This window comes from Equus asinus, chromosome 8, assembly GCF_041296235.1.
Source record: "Equus asinus isolate D_3611 breed Donkey chromosome 8, EquAss-T2T_v2, whole genome shotgun sequence".
NCBI lineage: Eukaryota > Metazoa > Chordata > Mammalia > Perissodactyla > Equidae > Equus > Equus asinus.
In genome coordinates this window covers 69,723,468-69,747,459 of record NC_091797.1, presented here as the reverse complement: position 1 = coordinate 69,747,459, position 23,992 = coordinate 69,723,468, and the positions used below count along the sequence as shown (strand labels likewise).

The 23,992-nt window shown below is 47.0% G+C and overlaps 1 protein-coding gene across 26 annotated transcripts in view; it reads left to right on the top strand.

Moving 5' to 3' along the window:
* Window positions 1-23,992, top strand: part of LOC106843859 (E1A-binding protein p400) — a 120,040-nt gene that overhangs the window by 38,069 nt on the left and 57,979 nt on the right. For 23 of the 26 annotated variants that reach the window (XM_044776097.2, XM_070515819.1, XM_044776103.2 and 20 more), the window contains 14 exons: window positions 565-614; window positions 1,551-1,608; window positions 2,510-2,599; window positions 7,080-7,187; window positions 7,921-8,111; window positions 8,370-8,547; window positions 11,966-12,102; window positions 13,113-13,282; window positions 13,628-13,802; window positions 13,914-14,050; window positions 17,583-17,769; window positions 20,276-20,442; window positions 21,966-22,135; window positions 22,973-23,215. In XM_044776097.2, the coding sequence (XP_044632032.2) occupies window positions 565-614; window positions 1,551-1,608; window positions 2,510-2,599; window positions 7,080-7,187; window positions 7,921-8,111; window positions 8,370-8,547; window positions 11,966-12,102; window positions 13,113-13,282; window positions 13,628-13,802; window positions 13,914-14,050; window positions 17,583-17,769; window positions 20,276-20,442; window positions 21,966-22,135; window positions 22,973-23,215 (2,061 nt within the window). The remainder of the gene's footprint in view (window positions 1-564; window positions 615-1,550; window positions 1,609-2,509; window positions 2,600-7,079; window positions 7,188-7,920; window positions 8,112-8,369; window positions 8,548-11,965; window positions 12,103-13,112; window positions 13,283-13,627; window positions 13,803-13,913; window positions 14,051-17,582; window positions 17,770-20,275; window positions 20,443-21,965; window positions 22,136-22,972; window positions 23,216-23,992) is intronic. The other 3 variants (XM_044776109.2, XM_044776110.2, XM_044776108.2) reach the window with 1 other exon arrangement.

Here is a 23,992-nt window from a genome sequence, read left to right as displayed (position 1 = left end):
ACAGTGAGGTGAACTCCCCAGGCATTTGCCCCATGGGATCACTCTGTATCTGGCTGGTACTCTGCCTCTGCAGCATTCTGTAGTGGCTGCTGGCCATTAGACACCTTCATGTGGGCCAGGCCCTGAAGGAGGTGCCTTTCACTGGGGTGGGGGAGAGGAGGGCAGTGCCTCTCATTTTATTGATGAGGAAAACTGAGGTAGAGAGGTGGCCACTGCTGGAAGTCATAGAACTATAAGATCATAGAAATCATAAAAAAGAATCTTTGTTGTTTAGCTCCTCCGTCCTTCTCCAGAACGGAGACTTGTGGGTCCCTGCAGCGCATCAGCACTGAAATCTGAGAGCCACCAGAGCACTTTGCGGTATAGAGGTGCAGACTGGCACTGTGCCGCCACCCTGGGTTACCAGAAGGAAGCAGGTGGACTTGCTCTTCCTGTCTTTTCCTCCCACGGAGGAGATGTGAGCAGGGTGTGGCCTAGATAGGCAGAGGTGCCCTTTACGCTTGTGAAGAATGTTGCCTTCTCCACAGCTTCAGTGAAAACAAATCATGTTACCTGTCTCTTTAGGAAAAGAGTCGAGACCTAAGGGACTTGATGCATTACCGGAAAATTTTCTGGTAAGTTCAGGACTGTTACGGCAGTGGGGAAGAGAATGGAAGCAATGTGAAAAAAATACAGTGTCTGAGAAAATGGAGTTACTCGTTTTTATCTGGAGAAACTTGCAGACTATGCATACCAGTCCCTTTCATTTTAAAATCAGTCTTCTTTGGCGGAAAAAACTGCTTCTTTGGGTGCCGACCCCATGGCCAAGTGGTTAGGTTTGTGTGTTCCGCTTTGGCGGCCCTGGGTTTCACTGGTTTGGATCCCAGACATGGACATGGCACCGCTCACCAGGCCATGCTGAGGTAGCGTCCCATATAGCACAACCCATAGAGACCTGCAACTAGAATATACAATTATGTACTGGAGCACTTTGGGGAGAAGAAGAAGGGGGAAGAAAACCAGATTGGCAACAGATGTTAACCCAGGTAGCTAATCTTTAAAAAAACAAAACAAAACTTGTTCTTTATGGCTTTAGGCTCACGTGGGGTGTTAATTTGGTGATTGGGGAAGATGCACCTGAATTTTCAGTGTAAATCCACCAGTGACTGATTTACACAGTCTGTGGTCACTACCCAGAGCCTTTCCTGTGCCTAGAGGTAGATGAAGGCCAGCATGCTTATTACAGGCTCTCCACTCTCCTCCTAGGTGCATGTTAAACAGACATTTCTGCTTTGGTTTTCCATTCTGTGTTTTAAGATCTCATGTTTGTGATTTGTGTTTTTGTTTTTTTTTTTACTGAGGAAGATTTGCCCTGAGCTAACATCCGTTGCCAGTCTTCCGCTTTTTTGTGTTTTATGTGGGCCACCATCACAGCATGACCACTGACAGATGGGTGGTGTAGGTCCACACCCGGGCTCCAAACACAGGCCCCTGATGCGGAGTGCACCAAACTTAACCACTAGGCCACCAGGGCTGACCCTCGTGTTTGTGATTTTTATTCTGTGTTTCAGGATTCCGGAATATCTGGAAGAAAAAGAAAAGCTAGCACATCTTTAACTGATGATGAAGGTCTGTCCTCCTGGTGTCTCTTTGCTGTCTGCAGGGCCCTCTGAAGTTGCAAGTGGAGTGCTCACTTGTTGCTGCTGGGGTGTCTAGTACAGCCTTGACCAGAATGTCTGGTGGCCCATTGACTTGTGTTGTTAGGGGCCGGGTGCCTTGGTGGACAGTGGGGGGTTTGCAGTGAAGAAACGTGGAGTTGGACTGTGGAGGAGGGAGAGTATAGGACTGTGTGTGTACGTGTTTGTGTGTAAGGGAGGAGAGGCAGTAAGTGGTGATGGGAAGGAGCCAACGGAGAGGGCCTGAGGCTGGCGGGAGAGAAAGTGCAGTCTTCCTGGCAAGGCCCCAGGCAGCCAGGGCTGATGGGCAGATGGAGAGGTGGCCCACAGACAGGCAGAATTCTGTTGCAGGTGCTGATAGACTGCTCTGCCAAGAGTCAGGGCTTTGTTGGGAGGGAGGCACTGGGTGGTGGGCTGAAGCTGGTTTGAGACAAAGGTTGCACAGGATGGGAGCCGAACTGAGGGAACAGTCAGCTGGGTGGTGGCTGGGCCTTCTTTGAAATGGGCGATGACGAATTCATAGTGACTCCAAACAGCGTGGGTTTTTCTGCAGCAGAGCTCACCAGGTAGATGGGAGGTTTCACATCACTCCATGTTTTGGCCTGAGTAGGTCTGTTGTGTAATGAAAACCAGGCTGTGTTTCACAGCCTGAGACGGAAGAGAAAGCATGGTCCCCAGGTTCCTGCTCACTACATGTAACTCTTGTTTCCAAATGTTACCTGATAAATTGAAAGGCTTAGTTTTAATTTCTCTAATAGCTGTGTGAAAAAATTTTGAAGCCTTGTAGTGTTTCATGAATAATTGAAAAGAAGAGGAAATGAAGTCTGTCTCACATTTGATGGTAAACATTTCAGTGGAAGATGAGGAGGAGACAATTGAAGAGGAAGAAGCCAATGAAGGGGTTGTGGACCACCACACAGAACTGTCTAATTTAGCCAAAGAAGGTAGGCTCTGAGTATCCTACTAAAATACTTTATTCAACATTGGATACGTGCAAAAGAACAAGTGAAAAATATGTGTAAGATCCATTCAGCGCCAGTGTAACCAGCCACACTGCCCAATGTGAGAGAGTGCCTGAGCGCCCGCGTGCCCGCTCCCGCTGCCTCCTCACCCTGGGAGGTGACTCCATCCTGGATCTGACCTTTATTATTCCCTCAGCTCTGTTTTGTCCTATCACTTATGTATATCCCTGAACATAGCGCTTCGCTTGCACATGTTGGAGCTTCATATATACGAATCACGCTGTAGGTTCAGCCACTTGCTTTGTTCACTCAGCTCTTCTGCTCCTGTGTTTCGTCTGCATGGTTGTATGTTGCTGTGAATTCATTAATTCCTCACTGCTGAGCAGTATTCCTTGGGTGAACGTGTCACAGATGATCGATTGTGCTGTTGGTGGGCATGTGGGTGGTTTCCCTGTTTTTGCCCTGACACGCCGGGCTGCGGTGAGCACTGGTGTTCCCTGCGCCTGTGGGCACAGGCGTCTTTGTGCTCAGAGTAGGGGAGCAGATTGGAGGGTGTGCACACACGTGGTCAGCTTTACAAGGTCAGGCCAAGTTCTGGTTAGAGTGTTGTGTCAAGTTCCACATCTCAGGAACACGTCATGTCTGACTAGAACGTCTTTGCCAGTCTGGTGGGTGGGAAATGGCGTCCCCTTGTGGTTGTGGATGCATTTCTCTGATAACCGATGAGGTGTAGCGTCTTTTCGTGGGTTTCCTCTTCTGTCTTTGCTGTTTTGGTTTTGGATTTTCTTTTCGCTATTGTAGTGTTCTTTCTTTATCCTGGACGTGATCCTTTGTCCATTATATGTGGTGCAGTAACCTGTTCCTAGTTTGTGGCGTGTCTTCATTCAGTCTCCTTATGGTATGTTTTGGTGAAGAAGTGTTCTTAGGGGCTGGCCCGGTGGTGCAGCGGTTAAGTGTGCATCTTCCGATTCGGTGCTCGGGGTTCGATGGTTCGGATCCCGGGTGCGGACATGGCACCACTTGGCAAGCCATGCTGTGGTAGGCGTCCCACATATGAAGTAGAGGAGGATGGGCACGAATGTTAGCTCAGGGCCAGACTTCCTCAGCAAAAAGAGGAGGATTGGCAGCAGTTAGCTCAGGGCTAATCTTCCTCAAATAAATAAATAAGTAAAATAAAAGTTCTCTTCTAAAAAAAATAAAAGAGGTGTTCTTAATTTTAGTGAAGTTGAATTTATCAGTCTCATTTTAAAACAATCCTTTTTATCTCAAGGTCATAAGGATGTCTTCTTGTATCTTCTAAAAATTTTTATTTTTACTCTTATCTTGATGTCTTTAATCCATCAAGAATTGCTCTTCTCTATAGTGTGAAATAAATGCAGTTTATTTTTTTCCTCCCAAATGTGCAGGTAATTGTCCCAGTGCCATGTGGAAAGCCCATCTTTCCTCACTGACGTTCAGTGCTAGCTCAGACACAAGTCAGACTTCCAGATATGCATGACTCTTTCTGAGACCTTTATTGTTTTATTGGTCAATTTGTACCAGTACCACACTCTCTTAATTACTCTAGCTTTATAATAGTTCTTGAGCTCTGGTTAGATAAGTTCTTTTGCCTAGTTCTTTTTTAGAAGAGTCTTGACTACTTTAGTCCTATTTCAGATACACCTCAGAATCAGCTTATCCAGTTTCACAGAAAAACCAGTTGGGAATTCTGATTCGAATTTAGTTGAATTAATGGGTGTTTGGTGAGAATTATATCCTCATGAAGTTGAGCTTTTCCACCCTATGATCAAAATATACCTCTCCATTTACTTAGGTCTTCTTAAATAGCTTCCAGTAAAATGTAATGATTGTATGTTTTTTATTAGATTTATTTCTAGGTGTGTTATATTTCTTGAAGTTGTAGTAAATGATATGTTTTTTAAAATTACACTTAAAATTTATTGCAGGTATGTAGAAATGCAGTTGATTTTTATTTATCGATCTTATATCCAGCAATTTTGCCGCCCTCTTGTGTTAATTCTGTGTATACAGTCTCTTCATGTCTGAAGAATGATAGTTTTTCGTTTATAATCCTGGTCCTTTTGTGACTTTTCCTTGCAGTGAAGTATAGCATTAGAGGTGCTAATGGTGGATGCCTCGAACTTGTTTGTCCTAATTGCTTCGTTCACATCCAGTGTCCGTTTCTCTCTTAGTCTTTCAGTTACACTTTTCTTTTGGATATTCTTGTTGTAGTGGCTTTCTGACCGCAGTGTGCGTCCTTGACTTGTTGCAGTTTGTGTTAACTTAGTGCTTTAGTGCTTCTACCTCTTTCTGTAGGTCAGGAACTGGGAGCAGCCTGGCTGGGTGGTTCTGGCTCAGGTCTCGTGAAGATGCGCTTGGCAGAAGGCTCGGCTTCCGTTCCATGTGGGTTTGCCTGCCTTGCTGGAAGGCCTCATGGCTGTTGGTAGGCAAGCCCAGTTCCTCGCACAGGGACTTCTCTGTGGGGCTATTTGAGTGTCCTCATGGCATTGTGGCATAGTGGCTGGTCTCCTCAGACTAAGTGATCCATGAGCACACAGCATCTCTCAGCTGAGCCTTGCAAACTACTCACTGTCATTTCATACCATCTAGAGGTCACCTCGGTTAGCCCTGGCCAATGTGGGGGGGGACTGGCCAGACTCTGACCATCTGTTGGTGATATCTGTAATACTGAGGTTTTTTTTTTTTAAAGATTCTACTTTTTCCTTTTTCTCCCCAAAGCCCCCTGGTACATAGTTGTATATTCTTCGTTGTGGGTCCTTCTAGTTGTGGCAGGTGGGATGCTGCCTCAGCCTGGTTTGATGAGCAGTGCTATGTCCGCGCCCAGGATTCAAACCAACGAAACACTGGGCCGCCTGCAGCGGAGTGCGCGAACTTAACCACTCGGCCACGGGGCCAGCCCCAAGTGATACTGAGTTTTTATTCATTCACAGAGCATGCTTCTTCTCATTCAGGTGTCCTCTTATGCCTCTCAGGAGCCTTTTAGCACTCTCTTTATGTAGATGTTGTGTATTTTTAAAAAGTTTAGTTCTAAGTATTTAATTTTCTATATGAATGGAGTCTTTTCTCCCAGTGTATCTTCTAACTAGTTTATATTTGAAGCCTGTTGATTTCTCTGTGTTAAGTTTGCTCCAGGACACCTTCCTGAATTATCTTATTATTGTCATTTTTTAGTTGTTTCTTCTGACTTTTTCTACTTAGCTATTATATGATGTATGTTTATATTTTCCAGCATTTTGTTAGGCAAACATTCAGACGTAAAGAAAATTTGAAAGGACCTTGTCATGAACATGCACATACCCAACACCTAGATCCTACAGTTAATTTCACTCGGCTTCATCACATATCTGCACATCAAGCCAGTGTGATGGGTGTTTTAAATCGTGAGCAAATGAAGTCACTGGATTCTTATTAGTCTTAAATGAACAGTGCCTTTGATATTGTTCTTTTGGAGTACTTCAGTGTGGCATTTATTTTGGCCACAAACTTTATTGACATAGAATACACATGCAGAAAAGCTCACATATCACAAGTATGCAGCTCAGTTACAGTGCTTTCCCCTGGTGATAGCTGACATCATGTGGAGCTGTGTTTGAGCACAAATCTGAGTCCGAGTTTCTGATTGCTCCCCTGGACAGACTCATGGAAATAGGAAGTACGAGGTTGGAGAGTCTGAAATTTTAAAGCTGTTCAGCTTTCTATCTTGGTTTCCTGGAAAATGAAGGCAGTTGATCCCATTACTTGCTGTGTTTGAGAATATCTCATTCATTCTACTCTTCCATCATGCTGATGTTTAGCATGGCGGTTAATTAGATAGAGGATAAATTGTGCACTATCTCATGTCTAGAGGTGCTCAGTTAAAAAATACTTTATGAGCCTTTATAGCATTTTGTGTGTGAGACAGTTCCATATCCTTTGCCCACTGTGATTGCGGCTTTATTGGGGTGGGTTTTAATCAATTAGGGTGAGCTCCATATTCAGAAAGTATAATGATCTTTTGTCATACTTTTTGAACATTTTTTCTTTATTTTGTTTGATTTTTGACGTTTTACGTTTTTATGTATCATATCTACCAATTTTCCATCAGTAGTATTTTTACTGTTATTTAGTATTCTGTATGTTTAAATGGATATTTATTTGATTTTTAAAAAGATATTTCTTTCTTCTATGAATAAAAATTTTCTTCATTTTGTTTCAAAGATTCTCATCTCACTTTATAAAGAAAATATTTTACACCTTGTATCAGTAGTAGGTAATCATAATTTTTGCAAAAACTAAATGCACTTTTAGAAAATAACATGCTTTTCCCAAGAAATTGTGTAAAGCCAGCAAAAGGCTTACGTGTGAAAGCGACTTTCTCTTCCTGCAGCCCCCGGCTGTGTTTCGTTCTCCACTGACACCAGTGGTGTAAAATAACCACCTTTCTTCCTGCGATTCTTTCCAGCTGAATTGCCCTTAATTGATTTGATGAAGTTGTACGAAGGTGCCTTTCTGCCGAATTTCCAGTGGCCCCAACCTAAACCCGACAGTGAGGAGACGAGTGAAGAAGAAGGTCTGTTTCAGCGTCTTTAAACAGTTCAGCTGTAAAAACGAAAGCCAAAACACTAGCAGAGGAAGATGCTTAAAACAGAATTTAAACGTTACATTCATTTTCTTTTAGTCTGATGAAAGAAACACACCAGTTTTAAGGAGTTTATTTTTATTAGACATTCCAAACTGATACACAGACTACAGCAGAAGAGTCTTCTTTTTCTTGTTCTCATGCCGCTTGTTGATTATTAGACAGAGATGCCTGTGAGTGGGGAGGTGCGGGAGGGGCTGGGAAGGAGTTGTCGGCGGGGCCAGGGGCTGTAAGGATAGCACGCTGCGGTAGAGCCAGAGGAGGGACTGGCAGCCCCCTTGCTTGCCTATACTTGGAGATGATTCTAGTTTTTCCTCTCTTGTCAGTGGGGGCGGGGAGTGGTCACTAAACCCTTAGACGCCTATAAATCTGTTGGTGGTGCCAACTCCTGATTGCGACAGAGACATTGTCCAGTTTCACCTGAGGGCTGTCCAGAGTGGTCCTGTATCTGACAGTTTCAGGAGAGTTTGTATTCATATTTCCGGTTAGTATTGCTAGGTATATGAAGTGGATTAAAAACAAACAAAATTACTGCTTAATTCTGTATTTGAAATATTTGGATGCTGTCAACTTTTTCCTTTGTTTTTTTTTAATGTTAAGTAGGCTCATCAAACTATCACAGCAGCAGCAAATTTCACAAATACTGTTTTTGCATCATTCACAGATGTAGAGGACTGCCCAGGTGACCGGGAGAGCCGGAAGGATGTGGTTCTCATAGACTCACTGTTCATCATGGACCAGTTTAAAGCTGCAGAGAGAATGAATATTGGGAAACCACACACAAAGGACATTGCAGAGGTGACCGCTGTGGCCGAAGCCGTCCTGCCCAAGGGCAGTGCTCGGATCAGCACTGCGGTGAGGCGCTGCGCTTTCATGGGGGCGGTGTCTTTGTGAGGCAGGGAAAAGGCTTCCTACTTGCAAATGAGCTCTTTATCCCTAACTGAAGAAGTTGTCAGAGAAAGCAATATTGATCTTTCTTTTCCTGTTGTCTGTAGATCATTTCTGTGTCTTTCCAGTAGGCTTATTGTGGGACTGATTAGATAGACTTCACTTTGGAGAAAAAGTTCTAATGAGTATTTTGAGAAGAAGTGTTTATTTGGCCTGTCACTGCAGGTGAAGTTGAACGCCCCGTCTCTGTTGTATGGTGCACTCAGAGATTACCAGAAGATTGGCCTGGACTGGCTGGCCAAACTCTACCGGAAGAATCTCAATGGCATATTGGCAGATGAAGCTGGGCTTGGTAAAACAGTGCAGATCATTGCTTTCTTTGCCCACCTAGCTTGTAATGAAGGTAAGAGCTTATTGTTTTTGAATAGTACGTATTTGCTAAGACTGAACGGTAGACAGTGCATCTGGCCTGAGGGTGGGGAGTGACGTTTTTTTCTCTCCTCCTTTGCTCTGTTCCGGTCCAGGACCTTAAATAACAGGGCTCAGAAGTGCTCATTGCACTTCACAGTTAACACTAGATCGAGTAACTCATTGTTATTCAAAATCTAATGTAATATGAGACCCACCAGGGGGTGACCAGGCTTTGTAACTTCCGGTGTTCCACTGCTGATCAGCGTGTGGACAGCAGAACAGGTAGCACAGCATCTGTGCTTTCTGTGCATCGGCACGAGCCAGTGCCTGGACTCCCACCAAATGCTGGCCACGAGCTGGCTGGTACTTGTCCTCTGTGGCATGATGGGTAGCGCACTTCCCTGGCCCACCCCTGTGTTCCTTCTGCTGCGGTGACTCATGCCCCTCCTGTCTCTCCTGCTGGATCCTGCTGCCCAGTGGTGCTTCTGCTCCACTCTCTGGTTCCTTAGGGAGCCGCCTAGTGCCATGTGAGGGCTCGGCAGCTGAACAGCAGTGGAGAGATAGAGTGCCCGCCATCTCTGTGGCAGGCTGTGCCCTTCACTCCAACTGCTTCCTCACCCCTTGACTCTTTCAACTCGAACTTCGTTGGTCCAGGGCCCCAGCCTCTGGGTGTTCAGGCATCAGCCCCCACTCACTGCCCTCTGCTTGGCCTGTGGGTCAGGTGCCCAACTCTGCACCTGCGGGGGCTGTAGAGGAGCATACACTTTGTGTCTCTAACACAGTATAGGGTCTTAGTCTTCCTCTTGCAAAAGAAATGTCTGGAAAGCACATGGGGATGAGTTGTTGAAGCTTACATTCCAATCCAAATTTAAGTAGGCTCCTGGGTAGCCACAGAGAAAAATGGACACGTTACCTTGTTCTTATGTTGGAGTGTCCGAAGGAAGGAGGGGACTGTTTACATTAGGAGGGAGTTGGCAGCCTGACTGGGTTGGATGGAAACAAGGGAAACGCAGTAGACCTGAGAGACGGGAGGACAGAGAGGGTGGGGGTTGTTCCTTCCCCCAAGTGCTGGTTTCTTCCTCCCGTCCCTCCAGGTTGTTAGACGGTTACCTTAGCACCCTTAGTAAGGCATTCTCTGCCCTTTATTTAAAAAGCTTAATCAACCTCATGATCAGTTTTTAAACACAAACGGATCAACTTCTGGGTTCCTATTTTCTTGAATTAGTTTGTTTCTGTTTTTTGACCCAGTGTCACAGAGTTTTAAATATATTACTTTAAAATAAAATAGATTTCAATATATATAGTTACTTCAAGATGGAAAAACCACTTTGCCGTATTATTTTATTAAGTGAAAAAAATGTTTATTACTATATTAGTGAAAAAGTGAAGGCAGCCTACCCTTCCAAAAATAGGGAATTTTATGTCATTACTTGAGCAGATGAATGAATCATTCATTCCATAGGTATTTACCTCGTGCCTAACCCATTCCTGGTGCTGTTTTCAGCACTGAGGGTACAGCTGTGAACAGAACCAAGCCCCCACCTACAGGAGACCCTCACGGGCACAGATAATGGATCTGGAATAAGATACCTTGAAGAAAGTCCTGGCAGGACAAGGTGCAGGGGGTGGGGGGAGCAGGGGAAGCCTCTTACACAGCAGGCGAGCAGAGATCCCAGAAAACTGTGGCCATCCTGAGCAGGGGACCCAGGGAGATGGGGCATGGATGCAGAGGCTGAAGGGGCAGCTGGTCTGTCCATGGAACAGCGCTGAGGCTGGTATAGCAATAGGAGTGCACAAGGCCAGGAAGGTTGGCAAGGCCGACTATGGTGGGGGCTTTGCAGGCAGCGTGTGGGCCTGGCTCTTCCTCAGTGCCTATCTGCATTAGTACAGGTGTCTGAGGAGTCACTCAGTCAACTTTGTGCTGGGAACAGACTTGGAGGGCCAGTCGTTAGGAAGTTCACCATGTAGTGGGAGAGGTGGGTGGCTGGGACTGGGAGAGAGCAATGGTCAGGTCCTGATGTGCTGTGAAGGAAGAGCAGGTGGGCAGTGTGCTGCTCATTCTGCTTCTCCACTTGGATAGACCATGGCCACTTCAAGCTGAGTGTGTTCCACCTTGGATGTGGCTCCCCTGCTTGTCCCTCACTCCATGCGGCCCAGTCCGGTGTCCTTGCATTCGTCATCACCGTGTAAGCAGAAAACCAGAGTTCACCAGTCCGGCAAGAGTCGTGGAGCTCACTGGAGGAGACTTCCAGCTGGAGAGTTCTCAGAAATGCACACAAAATTAAAATTGCTCACAAACTCACCACTTTTTTTTTTAAGTAAGAAAATAGCAGTCTGCCCCTGTCCACTTGCCTCCATCCCCAGTGGTGACCACTCAGGACAGTCTAGTGTGCGTCCTGCCCGGCCTCGCCCACATGTGGACGGACGTATTTGGAAATGCATGTATAGGAGCTTTGTTCCTCTCCAAAAATGCAACAGTGTGTTAAATGCTGGTTTTGTTTTTTTTTTAAATCTTGTTTTTCATTGGGGGGGAAAATGGCATCTGGGGTTGATTTGCATTTCCCTGCTCGTGAGGTTGTGCCTCTTAAAAAGTTTATTGTCCACCAATTTTTTTCTTTGTGAAATTTCTGTTCACATCCTTCTTTGTTTTCCACTTGGGTGGTTCTTGTTAAGAATTGGTAGTGATGCTTTGCGTATGAGCAGTAATGGCCAGAGATGTGGCTACTGCAGATGTTTTTTCCAGGTCTGCTGTTTCTGTCTTTTAACTTGGTTTACGTTTCATTTTAGTAGAAAGATTGAAATTTGTTAGGTGTGTATTACTCTAATAATTTGAAAAACCCTATTTTTCAGAGGAATGAAATTACCACCATATAATTTGGGGATGGTTTGGGTGTGTTGGGACTAGAGTTTGGAACCCGCCATGGGCACGAGCCATGGGAGCCGGAAGCCTGCATATGCTGCAGGAATGCGACTGCCGGCGGGCTTGAGAAGGCCTCGGGGCTCCGAGTCAGAGCGCTCAGTCTGTGGCTCTCTTCACTTTCGGAGCATTGTTTGTTGTAGATGAGAATTCTTCCCCATGCTCACAGGGGGAGTTCACCATGTTTTTGAATAAATGTTCATTTTATTTGGTAGTCACTCATTCAGCAGTTCTTTGTTGAGTGTCTCCTATGTGCCAGGCCTCGAGTCCCGTGGCAGCAGGACGTGGGAGCTGAGGAGGAGCCTGTCCCGATTCTGATGGTTGTAAGGTAGACAGGACACCTGTGCATCCCACCTGGATGTCTGCTTCAGTGTCACGCACTGGCACTTCCCACATGTACTCACTAAGCTCTGATCAACACAGCACCGGGTGCCTGGACTTGACAGATGGTTTCAGTTAAAGAGGAAAATTCTGTATCTTCTTTCCTTTATAGGCAATTGGGGTCCTCATCTTGTCATTGTGAGAAGCTGTAACATACTCAAGTGGGAGCTCGAATTGAAGCGATGGTGTCCTGGGCTCAAAACCCTTTTATATGTTGGCAACCATAGAGAACTCAAAGCAAAGAGACAGGTATTTTATTTTAAACATGAAATAAAACCCATCTTAATTTCTACAGAAGACAAATTTCAAAATGTTAAGACATGCTTATTAGTGTAATTGTCATAAATCACTTATTTGTGAGATTCCAGACCTTTGAGTTGTTCCTAGATTTGAAGCCCCTTGAAAGTAGACTACACTTGAAAAACTGGTCACTACTTGCAAGGAGGGTCGCAGGTGCAAAAGGCTGCATTCCACAGAGGGCTCATTTTCACTTCCCAGAAAATGAGAGAATTTCCTTCCAGAACTAAGTAGTCTCTGGAGAGGCTGCAGTTCTTTTTAACTGTAGGCCCATTGACTATTACAAGCATAAACGGAAGTTATGATGAGTCTTGAGTTCTGAATTACAAATCCTTATAATTCCCATGGAAATGTTTATTAGGAATGTCTGTAACATATAGATAAACTTGCAAAACAAATCTGGACTCTTTGTTTTTTCCACCCAGTAGTCTCTAGTACTAGATTCTAAGTAAAACTACATTACAGATCACAAGTTTTCATTGAAGATAAAATTCTGGCTCATCATTAGACTCTACTGTGTTGAGTAGTATTGTAGTTTCTTCTTACCGTCTCTGGTTATTAACTGTGTTAAAAGCTTATGACGTAGTCACTGGCAACACAGATCCTCACCTTACCGTCGTCTTCTGAAGACATTTCCCTCTCAGATTGTGCACTATAAAAGCTAATCCCACTTCAGGATACTCTGTGATAATCTTATTTCCAAAGACAGTTGTTAATGCCTCCAGAGCAGCTTCTTAGTTTGTCTATACAAGTGCTTTAGACTCCTAGAGGAAAACATCATAAAACTATAAACTCAACCATTTTCTGTGCAGTAATAAGCAAGTTACTAAGAAAAATGAGTAAAGTCATTATGGTTGGGAATAGGCTAATTCAGTGGCGAAAAGTTTCAAAAGAATTCCCCAGATTATTTATTCCAAAGAAGAAATGAGAAGACAGTTGAGACTTTGTTTTATGTGCTGCAGGAGTGGACTGAGCCCAACAGCTTCAACATCTGCATCACATCCTACAAGCAGTTCTTCAGGGGCTACGCCTCCTTCACGCGGGTGCGGTGGAAGTGCCTGGTCATAGACGAGATGCAGCGCGTGAAGGGCATGACCGAGAGGCACTGGGAAGCCGTGTTCACCCTGCAGAGGTCTGACCCGCCACCCAAGTGTTGTGTGCTAGCCTCTCACCATTGAGTGTTCTGTGTTGTTGTTGTTGCTGTAAAGATTCTTTTGAAGAAATTTAGGTAATTACACTCACACAAAATTGCCTTTCGGCTATAGGGACTTCCCCTTCCCCTTTGGCATAGTGCCTGCGGCTGAAGAGATCCAAAGTGTTCATTTAATTCAGCCCATTTCTTCAAGGCATGTGTACATTTACCTTAGTTTCGTAAAATTGTCATTGTCTCTTTTCTTAAACATCTTTGGAGAAAGCGATTCTGCCCCTAGCTTTGTGTGTTTGGAATTTTAGATGTTGTCTCTCATTTTGTGTGCAGCCAGCAGCGTCTGCTTCTGATTGATGCACCCCTGCACAACACCTTCCTGGAGCTGTGGACCATGGTGCACTTCCTCATTCCGGGCATTTCCAGACCCTACCTGCGTTTCCCTCTGAAAGCCCCTAATGAGGAAAACCAGGACTACTACCATAAAGTGGTCATACGGTTACATCGGGTATGTGTGGCTTTGTGATTTCAGTTGAGTCGTTAAAGTACACGTGACTGAGTGGAAATGTGTAATGACATTGTTTTTGGAAAGGAAACAATCATTTTCTTTTTTTTTCAGGTGACACAGCCATTTATTTTGAGGAGAACTAAAAGAGATGTGGAAAAGCAACTGACAAAGAAATATGAGCACGTTTTGAAGTGCCGCCTTTCTAATCGACAAAAAGCCCTGTATGAGGACGTCATTCTGCAGCCTGGGTAAGGGCAGGATCTCGCATGTCCTTTCTCACCCTCCCTGGCTTAAGGGGCAGAGATGCCTTCTGTGGGGACAGGTGTCTGGAGCTGGATGCTGCGCTCTCACCAGGCTGGTGGGCTCTGCGGTTTTTTGGAGATTTCTGCTTCTCTCGAGCTTATTGTGGGCCGTCCCCTCCCTGGACCTGTCGTGTCTCTGGAACCTCTCCGCTTGCCTTCTCAGAGGTTCTGCTCCTGCGTAGCTAACCCAGGGGGAGCATGGCATCCCGTTCCCTCTCCCTCCATTCACTGGAGTAGTCTTGCAGTGTTTTAGTTTAGATTCCCACAGGAGACACGTTCTGATTGACCAGCTCTTCTTTTCACAACCACACATAGGACCTTGGACTTCAGGCCAGCTGGGGCCTGGCAGGAAGGCTGTGTGCTGTATATATACGGGCAGAATGCCCTAGAGTGAACGTGCCAGGCCAGGCGGCTGCTGACACTCGACTTCTGTCTGTCCAGGAACACCCTCCTGCGTGGTGCCTGCACCTACATGTGGATCCTAAAACTGTGGGGTTCCCTTGATCCTCTCACATGACCTGTTTGGCTCTTTGCATTATGCTCTCCATTTTTCTGATTTTATATTGAAAAAATTATTAAACACGAATTAAAGTTTTGAAAATTTTAAATATATTTGTACTCAGTATTTATAGCCACTCTGTGTCTCCTTGTGGGCAGTGGAGAAAAATCACACAGTGTCCACCAGTTTCACCACAGACTCAACCTCAGAGGCCTAAATGGGGGCTCAGCATTCCAGAACAAGCTCCTAGATTTCCGTATCAGGTGACTGACAGACAGCTCACCTGGCTCACCTTGGCTCACGTGTTCCTGCTACTTGTGGGAAGGAACGTGGTGGCCTGGTGAGTTGGCCTGAGGCGGCAGATGCAAGTCATCACGGGGCACAGACAGTGTGGGAGGGACCGAGGTTCTGGAGGGAGGTGGTGTGAGGCCCGGGCACAGACAGTATGGGAGGGACCCACATTCTGGAGGGAAATGAATGTAAAGGCCAGCCCCTCCATTAGATAGCTGGGTTGCCTGGGCACAACCTCTTTGTTCTTCATCTTCTTATATAAAATGAGGATAGTTATTGTGGGGTTGTGAGGATTATGTTATTAAGCATATAAAATTGTCAGAATAGTGTCTGTACATAATAAGCCTTCAAAAAATGGTTTTTCTATTAATTCATGCTTGCTTTATAGGGTTATGTGTGGAAGATTTTAGAACAGAATGTAAGTATGCATTAATAGCCATGTGTACGATTTCTTAGTCCTTGACAAACTGCATTGATGATGCTACAGTCAGTTGATTGTTTCACTCAAAAACTGCATCCCCTCACAACAAAACATCCTTCCTGAACATTGGGGAAACCATGTGCATGAGCAGAAAACTGCAGTTGTATTGTTAAAGCTTGGGTGTCAGTCATATCTTTGAGTAGATGAGTTTATAAAGAATAAGTTTCAGTGGAGAGAATTGTGGCTTATGGAGAGACAGGTCCAACACCAGCTTGTAAGGGACTCATGTGGAGTCAGGGGCACCTGCCCACTGCCGAGAACAGTGTTCTCAGGACATCTGGTCCGTCAGTCTTTGGTGGTATGTCTTGGGATGTGGTTGGTTTACACTTCAGGATGATGACGTCAGTCCCACTCGTTGAGTGTGGGACACTCTCCATCTGCTGGTAGTAGAGGCTCCTGGATCTGGGAGCCACTGGTGACAGTAGATTCTTGACTGTTCTGCGGCATTTGCTCCTGATGGAGCTGCAGGAAGAGACTCTCCCTCCTTATGTCCATGTCCCTCTTTCTCCCTGAGCCTTTCAAGTCAGTGGGAGGTGTTGAGCATCCCTGCGTTTGACCTCACAGTACCTCCTGGTAACTCACTTTCTAGGGTGCTGCCAGGCATGGCTCGTTGCACGTTGATATAATGGTCTTGAGGTTCTCGAGTGGGCTCTGAGCGTCACTATTGGTCTGTACCTTCCCTTCCTCTGTGAGGTGACTCTGTCATATGTTCCTACTGCCTTATTGTTGCCCACTTCTCAGCAGACCTTGGCTCTTCCCTCCTTGTCGGAGAGCCCTGCAGACCACCTATGTTTTTACCACCACCTCCTGGTTTCTGTGACCAGTCCCTGCAGTGGGCTCTGAGTGCCATCCCTCAGGAACCTCCATTTCCAGTGTTGTTGATCTTTCTCCTGTTTTCAGCCTCATTCTGAAGCAGACCCTTTGTCGCAGGCCTTTTGAGGACAGAGGCTCATCTTTAAACTCTCCCCTGCCCTCTCCCCCTCTGTTCTCCAGAGCCAAACTTGTAGGGCTGTCGGTCTGCCTGTCTCCACTCCCTTGTCTCCACCCCTGCTCTGTCTCCACTCTGGCCCATTTCATCACACTGAGAATTGCCTGTGCTGAAGCTCTGGCGACTTCTGGGGTGCTCGACCTGCTGTGGTGCTTCGTGCTCAGCTCTGCTCTTGTCTGCAGCCGTCTAAGTTGACCACGTCCTCCTGTGGCTGCTTATCTGTCCCTTGAGCACTGCAGACTGTACAACACTGTACAGACCTGCTCCAGGATGGCTCCCCCAAACCTGGTTTTCTTCTAGGCTTTCCTCTTGTAGGATGTGGTACCTTGTTGGCACAGCTACTCAACAGAAACCTGGCCGTTCTCTCTGTCACCTCCTCATGCCTCTCCTCTCTTCCCTCCAGTCTTCCGCCTCTGCTCCTGAGTCTCTGCAGACCAGCTGGCCCAGCCCTTCTTCCTGGCCTCCCCAGCTCCATCCTGCCTTACCTGTTGGGTTTGCTCTGCTCTCTTTCCATTGCCCTTCGTGGTGGTCCCCCTCTTCCCAGGGGTCTCCACTTGAACTTTCCAGAGCACCCCATGCTGCATCCCCTGTGTTTCCTGTGCAGTACTGGCCAGATGTGCGGTTAGATCTGCATGTCTGCCTGCTTCTCTGACCCACAGGCTTATGGCCCGGCATTTCCACGAGAGGGGACGGGTAGACTCGCTCTGTCTGATGGGTGTCAGAGTTGGCGTCCCCCACAAGAGGGGATGAGTGGACTTGGTTTGTTTGATGGGCCTCAGGGTCCACGTCCCCCAAGAGGGGGACTCACTCTCTGATGGGCTCTCACCCTGCACTTTGAGTGCCTTCCTTCCTCGGTCAGATGCCTGCCACTTCTTCCCAGTACTCATCACAGTTGGGCTGAAGTGCATCATTGCTGCCGTTTTAGAATGTCATCTTTCCACTGGCAGTGGAGGCAGGGAGAACTGTGCCCACATCTGCCCACCCTCCCTGACTCTTGGGCTTCCTGTCCTGTTTCCCAGGAGCCATGAGTGAGTCCAAGGATCATAACCACCTCGAGGGGAATTCAGACTTTGGTGTTCTCATGTCACTAATTTATTAACCACATCTGGGGAGAACCTGCCAGTTGTGTGTTTCTGGAGTTAGCAAACTCAAGGGCGAGGAGTCCTGACTGGCATAGACACATACTGATATTAATGTTCGTGTCTCTTCTCGAGAGCAGAACGCAGGAAGCGCTGAAGAGCGGGCACTTTGTGGATGTGCTGAGCATCCTCCTGAGGCTTCAGCGGATCTGCAACCACCCCGGACTGGTGGAGCCCCGGCTCCCGGAGTCGTCCTACACGGCGGGGCCGCTGCAGTACAGCTCGGCCTCCCTCATCCTGAAGGCGCTCGACAGAGACTCTTGGAAGGTAAGGCGAAGATTCAGGAAGGTACGTCTCTACTTGACGTCTGTGCCCAGCACGTTATCCGGAGAATGCTTGTGAGAGGTTGGTTCCAACAAACCCTTGTCCTGGAGGTCCACATGCCTCTCATGCACTAACTGAGGGGCTTTGGGTGGAGTGTCCCCCTCTGTGGAACGGGGATAATCGTGTACTTTCTGTCACTCTGTGTGAAACATACAGTCCATGGGAAGAACCTCATCTTGTACCTGGCACCCACAAGCTCAGTACGTTATTTTTTATTGTTTTCATTCATTTGTTCAACAAATATTTATCGACTCCCTGCTAGGTGCCAGGCATTTCCCTCGTCATGGGAACAGCGGTGAACAAGACGGCCGAAATCTCTGCTCCTCTGGAGTCTCCCTCCCTCTATCCCCGTCTCTCTGTTTATTTATCAATCAGTGACATTTTTGTGTATAAAAAGACCTTTATTAAAATGTTAGTAATTTATCCCTAGGTGGTAGAAGTTTGGTTATTTTTTAAGCAAAAAAATATACTTGTATACCTTTTTGTGTTTAAATTTTTTGGTAGTGAAAATTATTTTTACATAACTAAAATTTTTAAAAGGAAAGAAATTGGATCGTGTTGGGTGATATGGAACATAAGTATGCTGAACTTACGGGGTCTTGTCGAGGGCTGGAGGCTGCCATTCCCTTTCTGTAAGTTTGACCCACCAACTCAGGTGTCCACTCAAGGAGCTGGAGAGCTTACCCAGGCCCACCGGGCAGCGGGGCAGTGGGTGGGCTGACACCTGGTTCCCCTCTGCAGCTCTGCTCCTGCTGCAGCCCCTCCTGTGTGGGCGCCAGCTCAGAGGGCCGGGACCCGAGATCTCGCACATGCTGAGAAATGGGAACCGGCTTTGTGACTTGTATAGGTTTGTGAACGTGTAGGGTGAGGACAGCAGGTCCTGGCTCTACCTCACCAGCAGCACGGCCCTGGGTGGCCAGCCTGTCTTGGCTCCCTCAACACATAGGGAGGTTGTAAGCAGTGAGCCAGTTAGTGTGTGTCATGATTTGAGAAGGGGCTGGGTGGTGGGCAGTTTGTACGTGCCATGTCGGTGAGTTAGCATGATTAGTATTGTTCCTACCACTGTGATTACCACTGTTAATATAGGGATGTGTTTTTCATTGAGTTAAAGAAAAATTGAGCCATGGGAAATAAAGATGATTCAGAGAGAGATTACTTCAAGGAATTAGAGGGGAGATGTTTTACAGATACTAATTTTTATGTTGTACTTTCATTTTAAAAACAGCTTTATTGAGATAATTCATTATAAAACTCACTCTTCTAAAGTGTACAGTTTTTTGGTTTTAGTATATTCAGAGAGCTGTGTAACCATCACCACTAATTCTAGAACATTTCATTACCCCAAAGAGAAGATCCACATAGGTTAACTGTCACTCCCACTCCCCCTCCCCTCTCCCAGCCCCGGGCAGCCACTCGTCTGCTCCTGTCTCTCGATTCACCTATTCTGGCATTTCATGTAAATGAAATCATATAATATGTGGCCTTTCGTGTCTGACCAACTTCACTGATCATGATATTTTCGAAGTTCATGTTGTAGCATGTGTCAGATTTTTTTTCCCTTTTTAAGGCTGAATGATAAATATTTCATTGTATGGATAGACTACATTTTGTTTACCTGTTTATCAGTTGATAGACATTTGGGTTGTTTCTACTTTTTGGCCATTATGAATAATGCTGCTGGGGATATTCATGTACAAGTTTTGTGTGGATGTAGGTTTCATTTCTCTTGGATACATGTCTAGGCCTGGCATTGCAGGGTCATTTCTTGATTCCATGTTTAACCTTTGGATGAACTGCCAGACTTTTCCAAAACTGTGGCACCATTTCACATCCCCACCAGTGTGGGTGAGGGTGTGGGAGGTTTCACCTGCTGTCCGTCCCCTGATTGTTTTCATCCTTGTGGGAGTCAGGTTGCAGTTTTGTTATCGAAGTCCACAGGAAGCACAAGTGGAGTGTGGAGTGTGCTGGGCATATTGGGGAGTTGGCCCCAGCTGGGCACTCAGGCAGCGTGCCCTGAGGAATGGGCATCCCGAGGGTGCTGGACTGAGCGATGTGTCATACGTCCACCTCCACTTGCACCAGTGCACTTGGGTCGCTCCTCCACCCGCCTTCTCAACGAGGCCTAGCATCTTCCTGCTTCCAGACCAGGGTTTCCAGACTCTTCCCTCTCTCCTCTGCTGAGTCTAGTCTGTCTCTGAGTGCTGCCTTCTCCGTTCCCACTGCCATTTGAGATGACCAAGTGCCATCATTCCCATCTCAAAGTTGGGGGAGCCAAGGTACGTGGAGCGGCCTGCAGAGCCCAAGAGTGGGGTGCAGGCAAGGTCTTCAAGGACGCCTCTCAGGGAGACAGCCACATGGGGCTTGGTCTCCCCACATGGGAATATACTTTGATTGTTACTCAAGTGTATTTTCTACTGCCTCATGTAGCAAATTTTTTTTTTCTACTCAGGAAACCGATCTTTCTATATTTGATCTAATTGGCTTAGAAAATAAAATGACTCGTCACGAGGCAGAATTGCTGTGTAAGAAAAAGGTGACGCGGAAACTCATTGAGGAGCTATTTGCTGCACCGCCCCCATCAAGCAGGCCGGTGGCCATCAGACTGAAGCCCAGCAGGTATGTGGTCCGGAGCATCACTTCCTGCTCACCTTGGCTCTGGCTGGGTCCTGGCTGGTTGTGAATCGGCCCCGGGCCATGGGGTCCAGGTGACGTCTTCCCCCCTGAAAAGGGCGCCTTGGCCACACAGCCCCTCAGGGAGAGCTGGGACCGTCTGGTTTGAGTTTCACGTGAAAACCTGGGCTATAGCTCGTGAAAAGAAAGGCCAATCATCTCATTTGATATCTGCTTCTGGAGATCGCCCAGATGTCCTTGGTCTCTGTGAGAGGAGCTCATTATAAATGGCAAGTGTGGACACTCCACACCTCTTGGGCAGGGCCGTGTGGCCACTCACCCGCCTGAAGAAGGGCCCTTTCATCATCTTTAAGGAGCAATGGGATTCGAGAGGGGAGGAGGTTGGGGACGAGGAGGTCAGGCTGGATCAAACCTGATGTGTGGTGTGATGGCTGCTGTCATGGGCAGATGCCTGAGTAGCGAGGCCAGAGGGTATACTGTGGCGTGGTGTTGTGGCCCTGAGGACAGGCAGAGGGCTCCATCCACTTTGACTGCAGCATGAGGACATCTGAAACAATGATTTTGCAGGTGCTGGGAAGCTGGGGGGAAGCTGGGGGTGCAGAACATGTTAGATAATGAAATTGAAACATAAATGATTCAAGACAGGCTAAAGCTAGCAAGTTGGAAATATGTGAAATCCTATGCTCAGGTTAAAAACAAGAAAGAAAATAGATATTTTAGAGAGAAAGGAGCCAGTTCTGTAAAGTGGCAGCCCTGTCTTATTGCCTTTTCTGCGTGTGGCTTCCCTGGGGACTTGGAACCGATCACTCTTGTTTCGTCTGCCTAGCCTGCACTCAGGGCCTGCAGCCCTCAGTTAAATACACAGACGGGGTAGCAAAGCTGCAGTCCTCCTGGGGCTGGCCCAGCTTCACTTAGTCTTTCTGTTGGCTGTTTCCACCTGTTGTGTTGCCACAGGGGTTTTGAAAATATAGAATCCCTGCCGTTACAGTTTTCCAGGTGAAAGGAATGTACAGAGCTTGTTGCACTGTGATAAAATCCGAGAACAGCAGCCGTGTGCGGATCCCCTTCTGCAGGTTTACCTGCTGTTGCCTGTGAGGTGCCTTGACTGTTTCTGTCGTTACATGTACTGCTGACCTCACTGTGCAAGCTGGCTAATCACCCCACTTTACTCTTATTCTGGACAGTAGTATCATGAACTTTGTGTGTTAGATGCATTGTTTCTAATCCACATTGATGGGAACTTCAAAATCATGTTCCCCTCGTATCACCCAGGTGTCAGAGTGGATTTACCACTCTTGTGTCCTAAGTGTTGTCAGCACCTCCTCCAGAACCCATGATGAGCTTCTGTGCAGTATTTAGAAACCCCCTACAGCCCTTTAAACTGCCCTGGGAGTGGGAACCCCTCTCTGCTCTTGGGTGGTCCTGCACACCCGGACCCCTTCCGGGCAGCCATAACCCCCAAGTCTCAGCCACGCTCGTGTCTTCTTGTCTACACAAATGCCGTCTAGGTTGTTTCAGCCTGTACAGTATGGCCAGAAGCCCGAGGGTCGCACTGTGACTTTCCCCAGCACACATCCACCCCGGACAGCGACCTCCGCCACCGCCACTGCCGCTCCACAGGGCCACATTCGAGGACGGCCACCAATCGCCACGTTCTCTGCAAATCCAGATGCAAAAGGTATGCCTCCTGTGGTGTCATGTTCTCGGCGTCAGTAAGGGTTTCTGTGGAAGAAGTTCCTCGCACTTTTCCTTGCCCCTCTGGACACGTGACCGTTCCTCTGAGCAGGAGCAGGAGTGGACTGTCTGCTCTGGCTCTGCCGAAGAGACCTTGTGTAGTTCTCCCATGAGTGTTAGGCTTTTTTATTTCTTTAAACTGGATTTTTTCCCTATACAAGATGTTCACTCTTAGTCAAGCCATTGTTGATGTGATGATGAAGATGTACGTTGGCAGAAACGTTTTCTTTCATGTAGGGAAATGCACGTCAAGGTCGTTGATGAAACTTGTGAGGAAGTCTACTCTTGTGTTTTGTGCCACCATTTCAGCGTAACCTGATCATTACTGTGAAAGAGGACAGGGTTAAATGGCAGCAAAGTTAACGAAATTAGCATTCTGCTCCTAGCCACGGGGTCCTCAACGTCAGTCCACTGTGTTTCTCTAAGATCTACGTAAGCGTCCAGACAGCACTGCTTTGCTGCAAGAGCTCCTTGTACAGCTCGGGGTACTCTGTGTGGTTAGGAAGTGGCTTCTAATTGACGCTCACATTTGAGTGGGCTGACTGGTAACATTCCATTTACTCCAGAATGTACTGGGTAGCCTGCTGATGAACTCAAAGTGAAATGAGTTAACAACAGATAAAAACTTGTATTTCTCTCACTCTATAGACATTGGCCCCCCCCCTTTTCTTTAGAGAGGGCTTTGCATTTGAGAGATGGTATGAAATAATGTTTGTTTTATTTCTTTAAAATTATTAAGAACCTCTAACAGCTTTGCACAAACAAACCTTATCGATTGCAGCGGGAGCAGCCCCGTTTCAGACCTCTCAGGCTTCCACCGGTGCTCCGAGACACCAGCCCGCCTCGACCTTCAGCACAGCACCTAGCCCAGCCCATCCTGCGAAACTGCGGGCCCAGACCACTGCCCAGGCCTCCGCCCCGGGCCCGCCCCAGCCCCAGCCCCAGGCCCCCTCGCACCCGGCCGGGCAGAGTGCGCTGCCTCAGGGGCTGGTGCTCACCTCGCAGGCCCAGGCGCGCCTGCCTAGTAAGTGGCCTCGCCTCTCCCAGTTCTGCCACCTCTTTACCACAGGCAGCTGTGTTCAGATCAGTGGTGTGTGAGGGGCCTTGCTGTCCGCTCCCTTTGTCTCCCCTAACCCCATGCCTGGTGCTGCCTTTCGCCATGCTGTTGTTTCTGGCCCTAAATCTGCAGAGGGAGGGCTCCCCTCCAGGGCCGGTGTCCAGGGCCTTGTCCTTTCTCTTTCCTTTCTCCTGATCCCCGTACGTCACTCTGCTTTCTTCCTGCACTTGTGCCCTGCCTCACTGTGCTGATTGTCGCACTTTTAGTGTTTGCCAAGGTTTCCTTCCATCAGCCACAAGGGTCACCTCGGGGAGCAAATGGGAGTAAAACAAGCCAGCAACTTGTTTGCCAGCCGTGTGAACTAGCGTTCAGTTTCTGAAAACCATGACTTCTTTTAGTCTCTCACTTATCACCAAATTTAAACCTGGAGTGAATTACTGTGTGACTAAGGCATTTTGTAATAAATAGGTCAATGACTAAAATGTTGTTATCTTATTAAATTTTTTTGATAGAGCTTTTTATTGTCATCAGTGCAATTAGCATATTTCTGATTCTTATATGTACCCCTGTTCATTCTGATGTAGAAAGTACCGTTACTGAAACTATTATGGGCTACATCATTTTTCAGACGCCACCTTAAGCACTTTATTTGTTGTTGTAGCAAGTTGTGTGGAGGCCTTTCTGGAAAGATGAGGGAGAGAGGCAATGTCACGAGGAGACGCTGAGTGCAGGCTAGTTTTCTCT